This window comes from Armigeres subalbatus, chromosome 1 (assembly GCF_024139115.2).
Source record: "Armigeres subalbatus isolate Guangzhou_Male chromosome 1, GZ_Asu_2, whole genome shotgun sequence".
Classification (NCBI taxonomy): domain Eukaryota; kingdom Metazoa; phylum Arthropoda; class Insecta; order Diptera; family Culicidae; genus Armigeres; species Armigeres subalbatus.
Window position 1 is genome coordinate 135,278,488 of NC_085139.1, and position 20,755 is coordinate 135,299,242.

A 20,755-nucleotide genomic window follows, 5' to 3' on the forward strand; every position below is an offset into this window, starting at 1 on the left:
TTTCCTCCGGAAATCCCTTCAGGAACTCCACCAAGAACTTTTTTGTCATATTTTACCAACTGTTGAGGAAAATATTCAATTTGGTTGTTCATCGTGCCCCAGCCTTACTCAGCCAGAGCTCATTTTAGTTATGTTGATCATCTATTGAGATTTATGCATACAAGAACGCAAGGTGGGGAGTAAACTGTCCATTGTGGTTATCATTAGTGGATTCCATCGTGGATGTCCTTCCACGATCCAATGGTCACAGCAGGTGAACGAACTGCAAATTCACTAAATATACTAGATATGCAGCCGCTTGTATATGTAACTCAAATCAACTGGAGTTTATCAAAATCCTGAATTAGGAAAACTTTTGGAAAAAAATATTTAAAAATTACCGAAGTCTAATTCTCAATACTGCTCAAGGGTTACGAAAAGTGAAGCAGGATTCGTTTTTAAATTTTGATTCATCAAAATCAGAGAAAAATAAAATATTTTTTATTTTAATAGGGGGAAAGACGACTTTGGCAGGTTTTGTTCTATTATTGTTAGGGGGGTGAAATTTGGCCACAATATTCTTTGATATGCAAAGAACGTTTACGCCAAATTTAATCATAGTCAGTCATAAAACCTTCCTGACGATAATAGAACAAAACCTGCCAAAGCAGTCATTCCCCCTAACATTTTGAGATAAGGTACTTATTAGTTTCGCTGGTAATTTACTATGGAATGTACTGTTTGAGGATCGACAAACATAGAATATTACAAATTTAATCCACTGAAGTTGACTTTTATACGGGCGATTTGTACCGTGTGAATCAAAACCTCGTGAATTAAAAAATCCGCGATAAAATTGATTTTTTAGCCAATGATTTTTTCATTCACGCCGGTTCACGTCGCCGCCGCCGATAAAAGCCAACGGCGCGCCGCTGTGACGCCGCCGCCGCTGCCGGGGCAAAAGTGACCACTACGCCGCCGCCGCCGCCGATTATATGACCGGCGCACAGGTCTAGGACAATCATTCTCATACATCAAGGATTCCGTTTCGCAATCAGGGTTTTCTAAGAGATTTTTCTACTACAGGAAGACATAACAGCAAGGGAGAAATTCCAGTAATTGCAACATTTGTAGCAGAACTCTCTATGAACGACCGCGCTTGATGGAAAAATTTTACGCCATTGCAAGCGGAAGGCCCTTATTAGGAAGAAACACTTCAATTCGTTACAGTGTTCTACAAATTGGCCTAAATGTTCCCATTGTTTCCTCACCAGACATTCAATATCTCAGGATACTTCCAAGAGAAATACAAGCGATAAAATGTTCAGGGGAATTTCCAAAATTCAATAAACCTTTGTGCAATTATCGTATGATAAAAACAGGCCTCCACCAAGGAATATATTTACGAACATTCCTCCGGCATTCAAAGAAGAAACAGAAAGGCGGCTCAAAGAACTACTTGTCATAAAAATTATTGAACCTGTGAATGGAACAATGGATAAATCTTTTTGTTCTTCGTTACTGGTCGTACCGAAAGGAAAAAAATGATATTCGACTGGTTGTTGATCTCAGGGGACCGAAAAAAGCATAATTCGTACACCGTTCAGAATGCCCACATTAGAAAACATTTTGACAGATTTGAATGGAGCAACTTACTTTTTTACGATTGACCTTACGGGTGCGTACTTTCATGTCGAACTACATGAAACTCGAGGCATTTGACCATTTTTTTCGCTGGAAACGCTACGTACCGGTTTAGAAGACTTCCGTTTGGTTTATGCAACGCTCCAGATATTTTCCAAGAAATTCTTCAAACTATTGTACTGAAGGGATGTAAGGGTTGCCGTAATTATCTTGATGATATTTTCGTATTTGGGAGAACTAAAGAAGAACATGACGAAAATCTGAAGGAGGTTCTTCATTGTTTGCGTCAACATCAAGTTCTCATAAATGAGGCAAAATGTGCTTTCGGGAAACAGTCTGTAAAATTTCTTGGATTTTCTGTATCGAAAGATGGTCGTAGGGCCGATGATGAAAAATTGAAAGCAATTCAAGATTTCCGTACACCAGAAAATCAGTCGGAGGTTAAAAGTTTCTTGGGATTGATGATTTTTTTAGAAATATTGATTTTGAAGCAAGCAGACAAAACTCAAAATGTGAGGAATCTTGCTAAATCAGATAAATTCTTCTGGGGCTAAGCTGAAAATAATGAATTCGTATATTTGAAAACTCAAGCGTTGAAATCAATTCAAAAACTGGGATATTTTCGAAGCGAAGATAGAACTGATCTTTTTATAGACGCTTCTCCTATTGGATTAGGAGCTGTCTTAGTGCAGTATGACGCTAACAATATACCGAGAGTGATTTCATGTGCATCAAAATCGCTTTCTGAGTCAGAAAAAAAAATATCCTCATACGCAGAAGGAGTCGCTGGCAATGGTGTGGGCAGTTGAAAGATTTTTTTTATACCTGATGAGTAAGTTTTTTACTATCAGGACGGATTCAGAGGCAAACCAGTTTATATTCGGAAATGGTATAAAAATTGGAAAACGTGCAGTGTCATGAGCGGAAGCATGGGCGCTTCAATCTTATGATTTTGAGGTTAAACACGTACCTGGGCACTCAAATGTTGCGGATGCATTATCTCGTTTAATCAAACATACACAACGCGATGAACCTTTCGACGAAGACAACGACAAACATATTCTCTATGCTTTGGAAGACGTTTGAGATTACATGGAAAGACATAGAACAGCATTCGGAAGACGATGAAGAAATTATTGCAATACGTGACGCTCTGGATAGCAATTATTGGCCTGGTAATATTAAGCAATTTGAAACTCATGTAAAAGAACTACGCACATAGGGCTTAAAAATTTTCAGAGGTGACAAAATCCAGGGCTAGCGATAAATGTCGTTCAAAATAGTGACTTAGTGACCAACGATTACGAAAAAAGTGACCAAATAGTGACTTTCAGAAGCAGAAAAAGTGACCAAATAGTAACTTTTGTATGAAGTACTAACCAGGTAGTGAGCTGAGTAGCATTCGTATTGTTAATGTGTAATTCGTAGTAGATCGGAAACTAGTGATATCATGTTTATTCAAATCCTTATTAGAATGCTATCAGAAATCAAGAGAAGACAAAAATTACAAAATCATGAGGATTACTATTGCTGGCCGTGTGAATCTTCATATTAACTAGGGAGAGGATGGATCTTAGCAGGGGACAACCGACTTGGCGACACCATCATAAATACCACAGAGTTGGATATTGAGGAAGGTATTCGTTGGGACATCCAGAGGCTAGCAATATGACCATGACAAACCTTTTTCCGTAACACACGGGAGCAGGTAACGAGTTACAAGTTGTTACACTAAACCATGCTTATAATTTCAACAACGATTTTGCAGCAAGTTCTACAGCATTGTAGTAATAAAGTTTAACATGAGCTCGAAGTTTTTCGTGAAACTGCAGTCTGTAAACATAAAATAACAAATTTTAACAATAATAATAATTGTAACAAATTTTGCGCTGTCTTTTACTATCGATCAAAAAATATTATCTCGTCAAAATATATTCCCAAAAGTTTCACCATATATAGATGATTCAGTTGCAATACAGTATGAAAAAGTGCTAGAACGGTGTTTTGGATTGGGCTTTTGTTAATTTATATGTAGTTGGACGTGTGAACATTCGTTTTGGCACGTTGAAAAATTAACACGGTTTTTCGGCAAAAAAGAAATAACATGATCTAATCAATTACTAGACAGAGAATTATTTTGAATCACAAAGCTTTGAATCTTTATAAGGAAACATTGTTAAAAAAACTCAAAGAATCCTAAATTATGATGACATTTTTAAAATACGATTTTTAATAATTTAAAATAACATTTTTAATTGAAACAAATTTAAATACATATAGAGTCTATTTGCCATTTGTTTTTTCGAGACCCTGATCTCGGTTTCATTAAAAACATTAACTCATATACTGCCGCTAACCGCAAGTCGAGCACATCTGTATATGGGGCTCCATATACAGATGTGCTCGACTTGCGGTTAGCGGCAGTATATAACATTAATTTTACCAAACCTAAGTTTCCTAAGTTTCAAGTTTCGTAAAATGTGATCCTAAATCTTGAATTTGAAGCAGAAATTGCTATGGAAAACTCTGAATTTTTTTCAGAAATTTCAGCGGAAGTTGATGTTATGTGGAAAACCTTGTGATTTTCTTTTTAACATCAGGATTTCTTTTTCAGAAATTGTGCAGAAAATACTTCAATCCTTGTGAAATCTTTCTCCATGAGTTCAAACGGAAATTCCAACACAAATCCGATGGCGAATGTCAGCACAAAAACTTCCGGAAATTCTTTCAAATTCAAGGCAGAATATTTTGTAGATATTCCTGCTGTCTTTCAGCAATTTCCGCGGAAACTGCACGTCAATTACTATAAAACTTCTCCGCGAATCCCTGAAAAAAAATATCTCCTTCAAATACAAGCAGATTTTTTCATGAATTCCGGTAGAAATCTTTTTGAGAATTCCTGTAGATATAGTTTGGTAAATTCCTAAAAAAAAACTTTCCGAAAATTATTTCCCAAATTCAAGGCGGAATTTTTACGGAATTTTACATAAAGATCATCGGTCATCGTTACAGAAATTACAGTGAAAGTTCCTCTAAGAGAAACAAAGTTAGGAAGCTTTTTATAACGAAAGTGGATTTTTCTCTAGATACAGGCAACTTACCCAACTTAGGAAGCAGTGCGCTGGATTCGCCTAAAGATGCGCTAAACAACGCATCAATTAGTTTGACAGATAACACTTCGGAAGAAAGTTCGGTTCGGAAGTCCCGATGTACGAATTCTAATGTGGTTCGTCGTAGAGGGGTCTATCAATCAGAAACTAAGAAATATCTCGGAATTATGTCGAAATTGACGTGACAAAAAATGGATATTCAGAAACGATGAAAAATGACAAGAAGCCTTATAATGCTTGCTAAACGAGTGCTCAAGAGTATAATGCATTCAATAATGGCTTGGAAATATCCGAAAAATTGGGTAAGCAAAGAATTCGAATGTGAAGTCCCATCTCAACGACATTTTGCTATCAAAAACAAAACCCTACGCTCCTTATTTATCAGATTTCCACACGAAACTAAATCCGCGCGAAGCCTCAACCGTTATGTAAATCCGCGAGAATCGCAAAAACCGCGAAAATCGCAAAATCCTCGTAGTCGTAACAATCCTGCGCTTTATATACGGCGTTGCCTAAACGTATGCCTAAGCTTCACTGTGTGGTCTGTCTGTGTGTCTCTCGATCCCGAAGTCCATGGTTCGAACCCATTCTGCCTTTCATTAGAGCAATTTTTTAAACTTTATATATTTTGCTAACAGAATTACATTTGATTTTGTTGATGATAATGGTAGGTACAAATGATTTTTATTTTGATTTTTTTTACAAACGGTGGTGCGAAAATAGTGACTTTAGTGACCATTTTCCGAAAAATAGTGACTTTAGTGACCTTTGAATGCAAATAGTGACTTTTTAGTGACTAGGCTCAAAATAGTGACCAAGTCACTAAAAAGTGACTTGCTACCAGCCCTGCAAAATCGTATTGCCAAAGTTATTACGGAAGAAGTCACTTCAAACAGCACATCGTGGTCATATTGGTACAGCAGCTATGAAACGAATGATGCGTGATTATTTCTGGTGGCCATGAATGAGCAAAGACGTTGAATCTTTTATCAAAAGTTGCGAAACATGCCTTACATTATCAAAAAAAAAATCCTCCAATATCATTGACTAGTCGACGTCTTCCAGAAGGACCGTGGGAAATTCTCCAGGTCAATTTTTTGTCATTGTCGTCTTATGGATCAGGATAGTTTCTAGTACTAGTGGACACATATTCGAGATACTTGTCTGTAGTAGAAATGAAGTCAACGGATGCAGCTAGTACCAATCTTGCGCTAAGTAGAATATTTTTCGTATCGGATCTACCTTTAGTGCTTCAAAGCGACAACTGCCTGGTTCTGTGATATCATAGTGATCATTCTGTTTTCCTTTCATAGTGATCATTCTGTTTTCCAAACACTATGCAACGAACGCGAATGATTCTTGATTCTGCCATCAATATAATATTACACTCCCAGTCAACACAAGATCGTATATGATGTCATATAAGATGCTAAAGTCGAGGTGATATACGTACTTTGCCATACAACTTGTACTATCGCCTCCACTTGAACATCGCATTGTGTTAACTGGACTGGTTGTCATCTAGAAAGCATAACTACTTCAAATGTTTTGACTAGAAATGTAAGTATTTTATTACAAAGTCAGCTTTTAAAAAGCTAGTAGACCATGACCGCTATCCTATGTAACCAAACTTTTTTTCATGATGCAACGAAACTTTTTTTGAGGAAAACTTAATACTGTGTAAACTTTATACATGAATCATGTTCATTCTAATTTGTTTAAGAAACCGCATGATCCCATTTACTATTACCGTACAAAAAAGCCGTAATCAATTAGTCTCACTGTTGAACGGGTCTATTTTGCTTTGAGTGTTACGTTATATTTTCGTTGACCCAATTTCGACACTTTATCTAATCAGCAAATTTATCATTTAACAAATCCGGAACCGGCGAATTACGTTTGAACACTATTTCTTATAATCATGTGTTTTTAACACATTCTCACATGAATAGAAATGTGACAACAAGAGCGTAATGGTATAATGCAAAATTCAATTAATCTATAACGCATTTTTACCATCATATCGTGTTTGTAATGCCTATGGACTGTCTGATTCAATCATAAAAACACATTTCTAATTGCAAACACACGATTTGTGCCCAATTCTATACATTCCAGTTTTGTGATTGTTTTTACCGCTGAAAAAAAAATCGCCTAGATAATATGCGGCCCAATCCTCTGATCTACAGTGGGTTTAAAAAGGGCGCATTAGGAACACTATTCAGAAAGTGAGAATATTGCCGTCGACATATGTACGATAATAATAAAAAAGATCCACTCATTTTTGTTAGTTTAGTATCATTCCTAGAAAACAACATTTTACAATCCAAACTTCTTCCACTCTCTAAAAAAAAGTCCCATACACTAAGAGCTTTTACTTATGATTCGTTTCTTTGCAAAGTACTGGTATAGTCCAATAAACGAGGAGATCGTTCCAATCATTCCTATGTGCCAGGATTCGAACTTTCCACCCCACAGCATTCCTTTCGGCAGTGTGCTTCCGGCGTGCACCAAGTCAAGCGTAAGCCTCACGATGGAGATTAGTTCCATTCGTTGTTTTATCAGTAGCAGTTTCACTGCTTGGCTGTTGACGATCGAGAGCATATATTAGAGAGAGTTTCGTGTAATTTATTGAAAAAAAAACAAACATTTTTTATGGAATTTATCGCACCTTGATTCATTTTCCGGCTTGTTGATGTGTGTTTTATGTTGCTCCATGACGGTGTAACTTCGGATTGTCCTGTCCAAAAAAAGAATAACAAGATTACAAATGATGTATCAACAAGGTAGAAAAGATTATAAACACTACAATACAAGTTGCATGAGTCTGTAGTCAAGTTTGCGAGAAAAGCCGAAGAATTGCCAATCCGTAGATGGTGAGTTCGATTCTAGGTTAGGTATATGAATTTTTCGGTAAGGAAACATTTTCAACTCTCTGGACCATAGGTATTTGGAAACACGTTTCTCGTACAATCTTCGAAACAAGCACTTAAGATTCGTTGGTGTTTTCATAAGCAGGGTTTTTTGTAATGTTGTAATGTTAAAAATGAAAATCAAAATCAATTTTCTCCCGAAAGAGGCGGGCTACTGCCTCCGTTTAGGTCTACAGCATTCCACACTCCGTCGGGTCCCCTGCGATCGCTCACTCTGTGTCCTTTTACTACAGAATGTGTCTGCACTAGAGAGTTCATCCCGGGACGTCCCGCAATTTATTGAATTTCTGGCTTTCCAGAATCCCGTGAATTATTGAACACTGCAGGGCTGGTAGCGACCGAAGCCACTCAAAATAGTGACTTTAGTGACCAAAGCTGACGAAAAAAGGGACCAAATAGTGACTTTAAGTTGCAGAAAAAGTGACCAAATAGTGACTTCCAATTTCAATTGCAAGTTCGATGAGACGAAATCAAGCGTTTTTGGGTCGAAGGAGAATATTTTTTTAGTAATTTGTGCCGGAAAACATCTATCACTCACCACTCTTTTCTTTTAGAATGAGCTCAGAAGAAAAATTAAAATCGTACTCGGTAACTTTTATCTACTCAGCGACTAAGTAAAATTATTGCCCTCTCTTCTAACCCCACGGAAATTTTACTCAATATCAGTAAAAAGCAGGACAACTCAAAACTATGAGTAGTCTGCAAGCAAATCAAATTTTTACGCCACTGGAAGTGATCGAAATATGGTTATCACTCTTAACACCTGTTTTTCTTTCCTGAAAATTATTTCTCGGCGAATATCTGCGTGAATGAGCATTCTCTTCTGGTGAGAATAAGTGAAAATTGCGATCATTGGATTAGCTGCCTAATCTGCCTAACGATATGTCATAGGTGCCAGGTGCCACGGATGTTTTTGGAATTTTTAGTGCGACAGGAACAGTAGGATCGTTTTGGTAAAAAACGATACAAAAATTATGAAGATTCATGTACAACGAGCCTGGGATTGAACGTTCGACCTCCTGCTTGTAATGAGGACCGTGCTCTCTGAATTTTTAAATATTTTTACTTCAAAATACGCAGATTTTCCGACTTGATGTGCGTATTCATAAACGATTTTTGCTATGGAATTCGACAGCGCATGCAATCTTCAAAATTGGGGAGACTTGATCGCCTTTCTATGATATCTACTCAATAAATATTTGTTTAGAGCAAACCCTTCATTACATCTGTCAAAATCTACAAAAAAAGCCGCTTGAAATTTTTGAATTTCTTGAATTTTTTAGACAAGGTTTTATATGGATGCCTAATGAGGGATAAAGTCTCCTCAAATTGAGGCAATAACTCAAAATTCAAATATCCTGAAATTGTGGTGGAATGATGGCATTTTTATCAGTGAACATCATTTAGCATATTTATGGATTTGTGCTGTGAAAAAATGATAGCATTTGGTCATTATTGGAAGAAGTTGTTCTAATTTTGCGTGGCCACTAAAATTATTTTCTGGAGGAACAAGGAATAAAGTCTTCCCACCTTCCCCTACTGCATAAAGTTTTAGTTTAAAAAAAACTAAATCGACAGGTCTCCTGCTTGCATGACTGTATACCAATTTATAAACTGTGACATAAAACACCTTCAATTAGCTACTGGTGAAATGCCAATAGGAGCAACGAATTAAATTAAATGGCTGGCGATGTTTCTGAGTGATCATTTTTCCAAGATCCCTAATTTCATTTCCGCCATAAACAAAACATCTTCCGATGGATACATAAAGCTTTATAAAAAAAATCTTAGTCAATAGTTTCAAAATAGTTGAAAATAGTGACTTTTTGCGAGAAAAAGTGACTTTAGTGACTTGAGGTCGAAAAAAGAGACTTTTTAGTGACTAGCCCGAAAAAAGTGACCAAGTCACTAAAAAGTGACCCGCTACCAGGCCTGACACTGGGATATATGAGATTTTCTATCCCCGGGGCAATAAAAAGTGCCGGAAAATGCCTGCATTCGTCATAGAACCAATCGTTTCGTCAACGTCCGCACATCAGCTGCATCATTAATGATTGCGCGCTCGTAGTGGCAATATTCCCTTGTTTCTGCCGCGCTAGTTTGTATCAATGTGGTCGTCCGTCGGTACTGAACATTATTTAAGATGGATAGTTTTGGGCACAGTTTAATGAAATTGTAATAAAATGGAAGGGCATCAAACAAAATTATTTTTCTCCCATTATCGTTATCGTTTCATCTGTAATAAAAATGCCCACGATAGTCAAATTCTTTAACTACACCTACACCCAATTTACTTTAAAGTCGTCTACATAACAAATGATAACCAATGGATTATTGTCAATAAATTAATTCACCTATTCTAAACCCAACATCCGTTGCGCACAGATCAAAGTGTTTAATGGGTAGCCAAATCAATGCATAGCAAGGGAAGAACTATTAATTACGTAACGCAAAAATTTACCATTTTTTAACCCCCCCTCTCCTCTATGTCACACTTTTTGTATGGGTCATCACACTTCGGACAACCCTCCCGCTCCAAGCGTTACGTAATTCATGGATGTTCCCCAAGTCTAATGTACCGTGCGAAGCTTGTTTGCTTTCATGTAACAAGCACACACAGGAACCTTCTTCTTTCATACTAGCAAATTCGAATATTGATAATTTGGCATGCCGTCCAACGGAAATAATTTAGCCTTTCTTCAAAAGATAAGAATAAATCGTTTTAAAACGTCCAATTTATCGTATGGATTAAGATAACGATGTCCCAAGTTAAGCTGTTTTGCTAAAAATAAAAAGATAGATAAAAATGAAAATAACTTACTTCATTAGGTTCAGGTATATCGATGCCACCCAAAAGATGGAATTCGCAGTATCCCATTTTGTAGGGTTTTCAACATTGAGTAATTTGTATTCAATCATCCAGCATATTTTATCAACTGGATAGTACACGTGATCGATGATATTGGTAATGAAACCAATAAGGCCCATTATTCTGTCTGGTTCCTGCGGGAATTATCGAGCAATAATTAACAATCGATTGATGAACGCTATTTTAGTCACCTTATTTCCGATTCCGTAGCTGAGTGAATAGCTAAGCATGGGCAAGTCATCGAAAAGTCGTAGTGTAGCTCTCGTTTGTGACATTTTGGAGCTGAAAATGGCCAATTTCTTGGCAAAATCAGCATCTTTGCCCGCATACAGCCCAGATGCAAGTTTCGTGGTATAACAAAGTGTTCTGACAATCTGTAAAAGTCAATGATGGGTCAATGATCAAAAATAGCATTAGCATTCGATAATGCGGATATAAAAAAAACCGGCCTTCTCGCATTGACGTAGCATACGCAACAGCTTGAACTTGATCTCTTTATTGTTTTGACTAGTAGGACAAGTTATAGCACTACTGAAAAGTGAAAGTGGTTGCTTATGCTACGTGGAACTCCACTTACCTTATCCCGCCCAGTGTATGTGTCCAACATATCACAAACCTCGTTCAAAACTTTACTCATTTTGGCTAATTGAATCCAGATAATTCTATAATCTCAAGCAATCGTGAAAAACAATAAAATTCACGGTATTTGATGTGATTGTATCAAATGTGTTTATGCACAGTAACAGTACAGCTATCAGCTCTTATACATCAGTGTCAACAAATATTTTTTTGCAAACTGTTAATTATTAATTTACTACTCCAGATACCGTCACAATACAAGAACGATGACCAGTTCAGAGTACCAACAAATAATGACTGGCATGACACTACCTGTGTGAAAGGATCACGATGAAGCGAGGATTGTTTACCCTCCTGCCTTTACCATCCCATAATCGCCTTCCCCTGCAACATCATTGAAGCGCCACTGAGCTATGGTGTGGTATCTTCTGTTGCACATTCAATTTAGTAGTGATGGATGAGATGCACATCAGCACATATTGTTTTGATTTTATAAACCAGTGAATATATACATCTAACAATAATTATTCATTAAAAACTTCAATGCTTTTTACGAATATACATAACTATTGCACACATTGTAAATTTTGTGTGAAAAGCTCATATCATAGCACCTACCCTAGAGCCCAAAGTCCAGAAGTGCACCGTAGTATTGGTAGTCGTACTTTCATAGATGTTTCACTACAAGTATCGTTCCCCACGTGGAATGTTGTGCTATATTCAAAGCACAGTTGATCGTGTGAGTACAATGAAACAGCGACATTGACGTTTGAATGAACCGACACTAGAATGAAAGCTTGTATGAAAGATTGCGGCAATTGCCTCATCGCCCAAAGACGCAACAAGACAACGGCTTTTGAGTGAAACAGTAACAGACCTGTGGTCGTAAGGGGTCGCGGTTAGTCGACGACTAACTAACAAGCTTTTCCGGGATGATTTTCTTGTTCAAGACATCACATCCTTACAAAAACACTTTTCTAGTTATTTCCCTTGAAAAGAAGAAAAAAAATTAAGTCAAGTTTAGGGTATTATATTAGGGTATCCCAGGTGTCTTTCAAAAACAACATGTCCCGTTAGCGATAGTTAGTACCGAGATAATTTAAAACAAATCTCGAGTAACATATGATTATGGCCATTATCAAATGAAGCGATGCATGCTCATTGCTCATGCTCGTTCACTGATGTTGCACCAAACTTGTATGGCAGTTCGTCAAAATTTGGAGTTTTTTTAGATATGGGACTGGTGAGCCCTATCACAACTATCAAATTGTCTTGAACTTAAATATACGCAACGCATCAAACTTCCGTTTTTGGCATCTGTATAAACGGAACAAGCGGATTACTAATTATTTTGAGATGTTTGGCCAATACTAAGTTGAGAATAATTAAACCAATGTGTCCATCAATGTTGTATGTACACTATAAATGAAACCGTTAATCATTTCAAAACGGTTCGACTGTTTTAGGAAGGCGTAACAAGCGCGCTTTGTATGAATTCCCATATGAACATAAATGCATTAAAATTGTAGAATTCCTTAATCTCAAAAGGCTGAAATAAATAACCAAATACAGATGATGATAGATAGTAACATTATGCAACACTCAATATCCCCATTAAATTCGCCAGTCTTACTAGTACCAAAAAAAAGGAAACCCATTGCAAGCAATAAATGGCGTTTAGTTGTCGACTTCAGACAGCTAAACAAAAGCGTAATAGCTGACAAATTTCCGTTACCACGGATAGATGATATCCATATATCAGCCTACGGCATACTACCAGACCCGTCCAAATTTTCAACTATAACGAACTTTCCCATACCCAAAAATCCAGATGAAACTCGACGGTTTGTAGCATTCTGCAATTACTACCGTCGATTTATTCTGAATTTTGTTGCATTTACAAATCCACTTAATAATTGAGAAAGGATTCAAAATGCATATAGGATGACGCATATCGATGCATCGAAAGTCGCTTGTAGTGCGGTGATTGTTCAGCCGCTTGGAGATTTTGAGCTACCTATTGCATTTGCCAGCAAGGCATTCACGAAAGATGAAGCTAATAAATCTACAATAAAGCGAGAACTTACAGCCTACTTACAGAACTGATCAGCGACCATTAATATTTCTATTTTCCCTTAAAAACACAACATCGAAACTTGCTCCTATGAGGCTTGATCTCGAAGAGTATGATTTCATTGTTCAATACATAAAAGGAAAACAGAAATTCAGTAGAAGACGCCTTATCTAGAGTAGAATTAGACACTGAATCGTTGAAGAACATGTACGTTCATAATAACAAGGGCTGTGACCAATAAGAAACTAAATCAGCCGGATATTGGTAACAAAAATGCGTTTAGTATTCCTAAGATATCATTTATTCCTTCTAAGAATTTTTCAAATCTATCTATAGTATTGTTCAAGAAAAATTACACTAAAGGATTAACGCTAGAGTTGTATCTAAATTTTATTAGCCAGAAAAGTACGAATTTTCAGAAAACTGGATAAAGGGATCCCTATATTATTAAGAACGGAATGCCGTATTCCAAGCCAAATAGCAATTGCAAAAGATGATGCGTTATTCAAATTCGTCGACGTTAGTATGTTGAAAAGTCTTAGGAATATACAACATTCTTAGGAATATAAGGGACTGTCCATATACCACGTGGACAGGTTATGATCATTTTCAGATACCTCCAGCGTGGACAATTGCTTATACAAATTGTCAAAAATTTGTTTGAACTGTGGACATTCACAATTATTCGTGGTATATGGACAGCTCCTAACCTTAATATTTGGAAAACTGAAGGTAATAACAAGCGCTAATTAAAAACAAAATCTTTTAAAAATGAACCACGACTCACCTGTTGGTGGTCATATTGCTATAAATAAATAAAATGTATAGAAAGTTGAAAGCTTTACGTACATGTAATAATATGCAGCAAACCATTTCTGACCAGTGGTGCGAATTCTCAATCTCAGTGACTGAAATTTGTAGGATATTGATACCATTGCCTCTTCACACTCACTTCGTAGCCTTGTAAACTGAAAATGGTTAGCAGCAACAATCAAAGATAAAGTAAACAGAAGACCTCTTTTCTCATTGCATACGCAGCCCGCAGTGACAGTCCATGCAGTTCACTCGCTGCTGCGTTTTTTTTTTTCGTTCAATCTCATATTTATTTTCATTCTTTAACATTTCTATTCATTTTACATTTTAATTGATTGCCTACGCTTACATCTTTAGTTCTATTTGCTGTTGATTTGTTATTGTTTCTACATTTTACTGTTTTACATTTTCAATGATATTATCACTGGTAGACTGTTATAATCCTTAACCTAATCTTAACTAACTAATACTACAGTGGAAACAATCCACGTATTGTGTCATACTCTGAAAGTCGCGATTTTTCTATAAATTTTTTACTTCTGCTATTTCATGAATAGTTGTTATTCTGGTAAACCTTGATAGGTTATAGATAAGTCTCAAAAATTTGTTCTGAATTATTTGAAGTTTTCTTTTGTGTGTTTTAGCACAGCAGTCCCATATGGGAGAACCGTACATAATTACTGGTAATACAATCTGGTTATAAACTGCTGCCTTGTTTATAATAGAAAGTTTGGAATTTCTGTTAATCAAGGGATACAATTTTTTCAGTAAAATTTGACATTTTGTTCTAATTTTATCTATGTGTGTGCGAAAGATGTGTTTTTCGTCGAAAGTAAGTCCTAAGTATACTACTTCCTTTTCCCATTTAACTGGATTGCCGTTTATTGTTATTTGACAATTATTGGGCGGATTTAATCTTGGTGTGTTTTTATAAGGGAATAATATTGCCTGCGTTTTTGTATAGTTAATTTTGATTTTCCATGTCTGCATGTATGCCGTGTATGAATTTAGATAATTTTGTAATTTTTTGATAGTGCTTTTGGTGTTACGGCCATTGGCCATTATTGAAGTGTCGTCTGCATACAAAGACATATGACATTCATCTGGAGGTTGTGGAACATCAGAGGTATAGATATTGTACAAAACAGGACCTAGTAAGCTCCCTTGCGGAACTCCTGCTGGGATTGAGAGAGTCTGTGAGGGGACATTATTTATTACAACCCTAAAGCTCCTATCGGCAAGGTAATTTTGTATCCAGTTTTCCGCGAGCGGTAATGGCCGCCAGCTTGCCTGCGGGTTAGTCTCTGATTTGACATTTCTGGAGGTCAACTGCACCCACCTCTCTGAGAATTCTGACCAATGTGGCATAAAAGAAGGTGCTGATTAAGTGAATTCAAGCCTTTTTATATACCACATTGATCAAAATGCTCGAACGGTGGGTGCAGTTGACCTCCAGAAATGTCAAATCAGAGACTAACCCGCAGGCAAGCTGGCGGCCATTACCGCTCGCGGAAAACTGGATAATTTTAGTCAGGTATATTGGAAAGTTGTACCTATACAGTTTATAGAGAAGGCCTTCGTGCCACACGTTGTCGAAGGCCTTCTCTATGTCGAGTAGAACCATGACCGTGGATTTGGCTACCGTCTTATTTTTTTTGGATAAATTGAGCAACACGTTGTAGTTGATGTGAGGTGGAGTGGTTTTTTCTAAAGCCAAATTGTTGATCTGGGATTATTCTATTATTACTAATGTGTTCTAGTAACCGATTTAGTATAAGTTTTTCAAATAATTTACCAATTGACGACAAGAGGCTGATCGGTCTGTAACTGGAAGGCGATGTGGGATCTTTCCTCGGTTTTTGTATAGGAATAACCTTGGCGCATTTCCATATGGACGGGAAGTACTGAACGCCCATACATTTATTTAGAATGCAGGTCAGGTGGGTCAAGGTACGGGTGCTGAGGTTTTTCAATACAAAGCTGAATATGGTATCGAACCCTGGGGCCTTCATATTTTTGGTATTTTTGAGAACTAACCTGACTTCGTCTAGAGTTATCTTCTTATTATTTGGGACATAGCACTGTGTATTTCTTAGTGTGATCATTGTTTCCTGCACCACTGTTTCCATGGGGCTGATTATGTTACTTCCTAATTTATGTGATGTTAAAAACTGTTGTGCAATGGCATCAGATTTTTCAGATGGAGAAACCAGTAAGGTATCACTCACTTTAAGTGGAGGGATTTGTTGAGGTTTGGATTTTAAGATTTTTGTAAGTTTCCAGAAAGGATTGGAACGAGAGTCTAACTTATATAAATCTTGTCGGAACTTGTGGTTTTTAAGCCTAGTTATCCTATCACGGATCAAATCTGTCAGCTTTGCTGTGAGAATTTTGTCGTTGAGATTACCTGCCCGTTGGAATCTCCTTTTAACTGTGTTTCGTTTGGAAATAAGGATCTTCGTTACTGCGTCAATTTCGATGGAGTTACTTACATTTACTCGCTGCTGCGTGAATGTGACGGCCCTATATAAATGCATGGGTGAATACTATCACTTGAAAGACAAAGACAGGAAATTTGTGCCGAATGATCCTCAGCTTCAGCCCGCTGTTGGCAAACCGAGTTGGCTAAGCTACTCCTGCTTTGCCTTTCTGACTGAAATGCACCATCATATGCAAAGAGGAGCAGAGAAAAATACAAAACAAAAGAATCACACTCAGCAGGCATTGTTGATAAATTGCACCACTGTTTCTGACTATGTATTGTATGACTATGACTGACTATGTATAAACTTAATAAGCACTTCATACCAATAAAAACTAAAGCAGATGTAACAATTACCCCGGTGAATCCTTTTTACGTAATATATCGATACTAGAGGCCCCTCGGGGGGGGGGGGGGGCATGGCCCCAGCTGGTGAGAGATAATATTCTTAGGCGATATAGAGCACTGCATGTACGGGTTGTCAAGGGTTTTTTTAATGCCTTTGCCGCTCATTTTTCTTATTGGTAACATCACTTGATATGCGAAAAATTAAATTGATTTCTAGCAATGCACAATAGGAAAAAAGGAGGTATTTTTGACCAAAATTATGAATCCTGCAATAAACAGTGGTATTCATCATAAAAACATAGATAAAAAAGAAAAATATTTTTTCTGAGCCTTCAATGGGGTATGGGACCAATTTTCGGCATAGTATCGATTTTTGTTATATTCTACAAAACCAACGGAATTTGGTCACTTTTTGGCTTGCAATAAGCCTGTTTGATGCTAGATAAAACACTAATGTTCATATAAACTATATATTCGTGTCACAGACAAATGGACGCAACACAGATTTCCTAAAATGATCAAAAAAACGCTATCAGCTTCTGGTGTTGAAAATTCACTGAGTTTTATTAAAGAATTTATTAAACCAACAAGGGAGGGTAAAACAGATTCAACTAACATCATATTGTGACATCAACGGAATGGAATTTCATTTATTTGATATTTCATTAAGATTTCTTTCATAATTATAAAAACCCAGATTAATCCACCTAACGGTGATGGCGCCTTTCTCGCGAAAAGGTAATAAATGTAGCCTTTACGCTTACACCTCGATGATGTACAAGAAAGGCAAAACAGTTACATCGTCTAATGTTATGATAGAAAATTTACACTACTAGACGACAGATGGCGCTGCCAAAAGTTTCTCGAATTTCCTATTCGAATTTTGACTTTCGGTCAATTTCATAATACTATGAAACTGAACGAATAGCATACTTACGCCTAAATGCGTGCAACACGAGCATCTTTATAGTGCGATGAAACTCTTAATGGGAAGCCACGGATAAAATATTCATAGATGCAAGGCATTTTTCATAACACATTATTGTTCTATGTGACTATGTCTCATCACTATTTTAATATCTATTTTTTTTGCAATTTGCAATTATTATGAAATTCAATAGTGATCAACAGCGTTTTAGTCTCAGTCGGATGCAACTTGTTGCAAGAAAATCGGTTAAGAGTTTCTATGTGAAAATTTGGCTAATGTTTTTTATGGCATTTTGTGCACACACACACGCACACACATACACACACACACACGCACACACGGACAGACAGACATTTGTTCAGCTCATCGAGCTGAGTCGAATGGTATATAACACTATGGGTCTCCGGGACTTCTATCAAAAGTTCGAATTTGGAGTGAAATGATAGCCTTTCGGTACAACTTAGTTGTACGAGAAAGGCAAAAGGTATTGTGCCAAGGAGTTATTCAACACACTACTCATCCAACACGTTATGACACGTTATGGTTTAATCTATAATTCGCTCCTATAATGTAGTAATGTCAAAATTGTAAATTTTCAACAACTTCCCTTCTCACTGCGTAACGCTTTTTATATGATAGATGATTTTTTCTTGAAATATGCTCAACGTTAAGGCATAACCCTCCCCCTTAAAATGTTATGTAAATTGCGTTCGTCACCAAATTCAATTAAAGTGGCATTATTGAGTAACTCAGATAAAAATTGAAAAATAAGAAGTTTACCAAAACACCTGATTAATCCCCCTAGCGGTAATGTTGTCTTTCTCGTACATTATAAGAAAATGTATTTTGGCCATAACTTTTGAGCCCATAGTTCGATTCAGCCTATTTTTAATAGGGAACAATTAAACAATGTTCTCTGACGAATGAAACTTGTTGCGAGTAAATCGGTTTAGAGTAAGTGCTTAAAAAGAGTTAAGACCATTTTTGCTCACATACATACAGACATTCACATACACGTACACACAGACATCCCCTCAATTCTTCGAACTGAGTCGATCGGTATACAACACTATGAGTGTTTAGGCTTTTTTTTAAATGCTTTTAGTACCAAGTACCATTTTAAGTTTTATAACACTCTTGAAGACCATAATTTACTCTTCAAGAGTGTTATAAACCCAGTATAAAACCAAAATGTTCCTAGGGTTCTACGTATACTTAGTACACGAGAAAGGCAAAAATGGGCAATTTTTAAAATTCATGTATCTTACAAAATGGTGAATTTGGGCAGAATTTTATTCATGGTCCTCAAAGCTTTAGAATTCAATAGTGTACTGCATGATGATTTATTGCGGGGTATTGCGGGGTACCAAACTGTTTTGTTCGTTAAATATTGAGTAAAATATGATTTTACAAAACTACTAAAAACTAATTTCTGGAAGAAGCTTTTATTACATTATCAAGCCTATTGCATAGATCTGTTTAGGAGCTCTGTAACGATATATAAATATGTTACTTTTGAGACAAAAACATGGCAAAGCTGTCCGTTTTCCTAAAAAACGTAAAAATATCATTTCTAGGAGGGGCTAGTTTGAACGCCCCCCACCTCTCCCTGAAAAATTTAACAAATAAAAACCGTCCTGATTATAGAAATATAGGTTATAAGTATTCATCACATTTTACTCGCCCAAATCGAAAATTGGCCTTTTGGTAGTTTTGGCCACATCTTTATATGGGCTGTCCTATTGTGCAATGGTGTGATTTAGTCAATTCGTATATATTTTTCATATTCATTTTACTAATTATAGATAAATGTGAGTGAGAATTTTGAATCCCGATATCCTTTAATCTTATTTTCATTAATTATGCACAAGGTTTTGTTAGTCAGCTTTGCAGTTTTTGGATCTCTTTATTGTATGATATGCGGAGCGCTTCGAAAACGTTTAAATAAAGGGACCGTACTTTCTTCCCAACTTCATGATAATTGTATGATATCCCGATGTTTAAGAGCACTTTGAAGGTAAGGGCTAATGGGGAAAGGAGGAGGTCGGTGGTTTTTTCACGCTCCATATAAATAAAAAAAAACTGTGAGCCGGTGAGTTTCAAAGCCTTTGAAAATTCCTTACTTAATAAAAGTAGAAACGAAGATGATTTTTCATAAAACGAGTTTGTACAATCCCATTTAATTTCCCATTTCCCACCACTTAATTGTATCAGATACGTATTTCGACCTCAACAGTAAAGTCGTCTTCAGTGTCTAGAACTTGACTCGACTTGCCGAGTCGAGTCAAGTACGAGACACTGAAGACGACCTTACTGTTGAGGCCGAAATACGTATCTGTCAAGATACAATTGAGTGGTGGAATTAAATGGGATTGTACAAACTCGTCTTATGACAAGTGAAGACATTCCACTAAAAAGCTCAAAATAATTTTCCTAAGAAGATGATTTGTTGATCTTTGATAAAATTTTAATACAATCTCTATCGAGTCAAGTACGAGACACTGAAGACAACCTTACTGTTGAGGTGGAAATACGTATCTGTCAAGATACAATTAAGTGGTGGAATTAAATGGGATTGTACAAACTCGTCTTATGACAAGTGAAGACATTCCACTAAAAAGTTCAAAATAATTTTCTTAAGAAGATGATTTGTTGATCTTTGATAAAATTTTAATACAATCTCTATTATAGTGAAAGTTTATTAATTCAAATATTTTCATACTAAAGACTTACGGCTCCGCAAAGCGTCATACATAACTGAGTGCCTATCAAATAAAAAAAAGTTTAAAAAGTCCTAATATTTGCACTAGTTTTTTAAATGTTGTTCATTTTTGGAAATTTTTTGTTTGATCTACAATTATGGAATTTTTTTGAATATTTTTTGAAAAATCATTGAGATCCGGAAGATGTTATTTAAGTATTGAATGAAAAATACTTCAAAACCGTATTTTGAGATTTTGTGAATAAACTTGATACTGGGGGCGACATGCGACTGT

The 20,755-nt window shown here is 36.5% G+C and overlaps 1 protein-coding gene across 1 annotated transcript; it reads right to left on the reverse strand.

Annotated features, from left to right (window-relative positions):
* Window positions 1-7,011: 7,011 nt before the first annotated feature.
* Window positions 7,012-11,575, reverse strand: LOC134206588 (peroxisomal membrane protein 11C). Its single transcript, XM_062682313.1, has 5 exons — window positions 11,113-11,575; window positions 10,727-10,909; window positions 10,488-10,669; window positions 7,405-7,473; window positions 7,012-7,317 (listed from the first exon to the last, which is right to left on the reverse strand). Exons 1-5 carry the CDS (start codon window positions 11,170-11,172, stop codon window positions 7,098-7,100), a joined length of 714 nt encoding a protein of 237 aa, XP_062538297.1. The 5' UTR covers window positions 11,173-11,575; the 3' UTR covers window positions 7,012-7,097.
* Window positions 11,576-20,755: the final 9,180 nt, after the last annotated feature.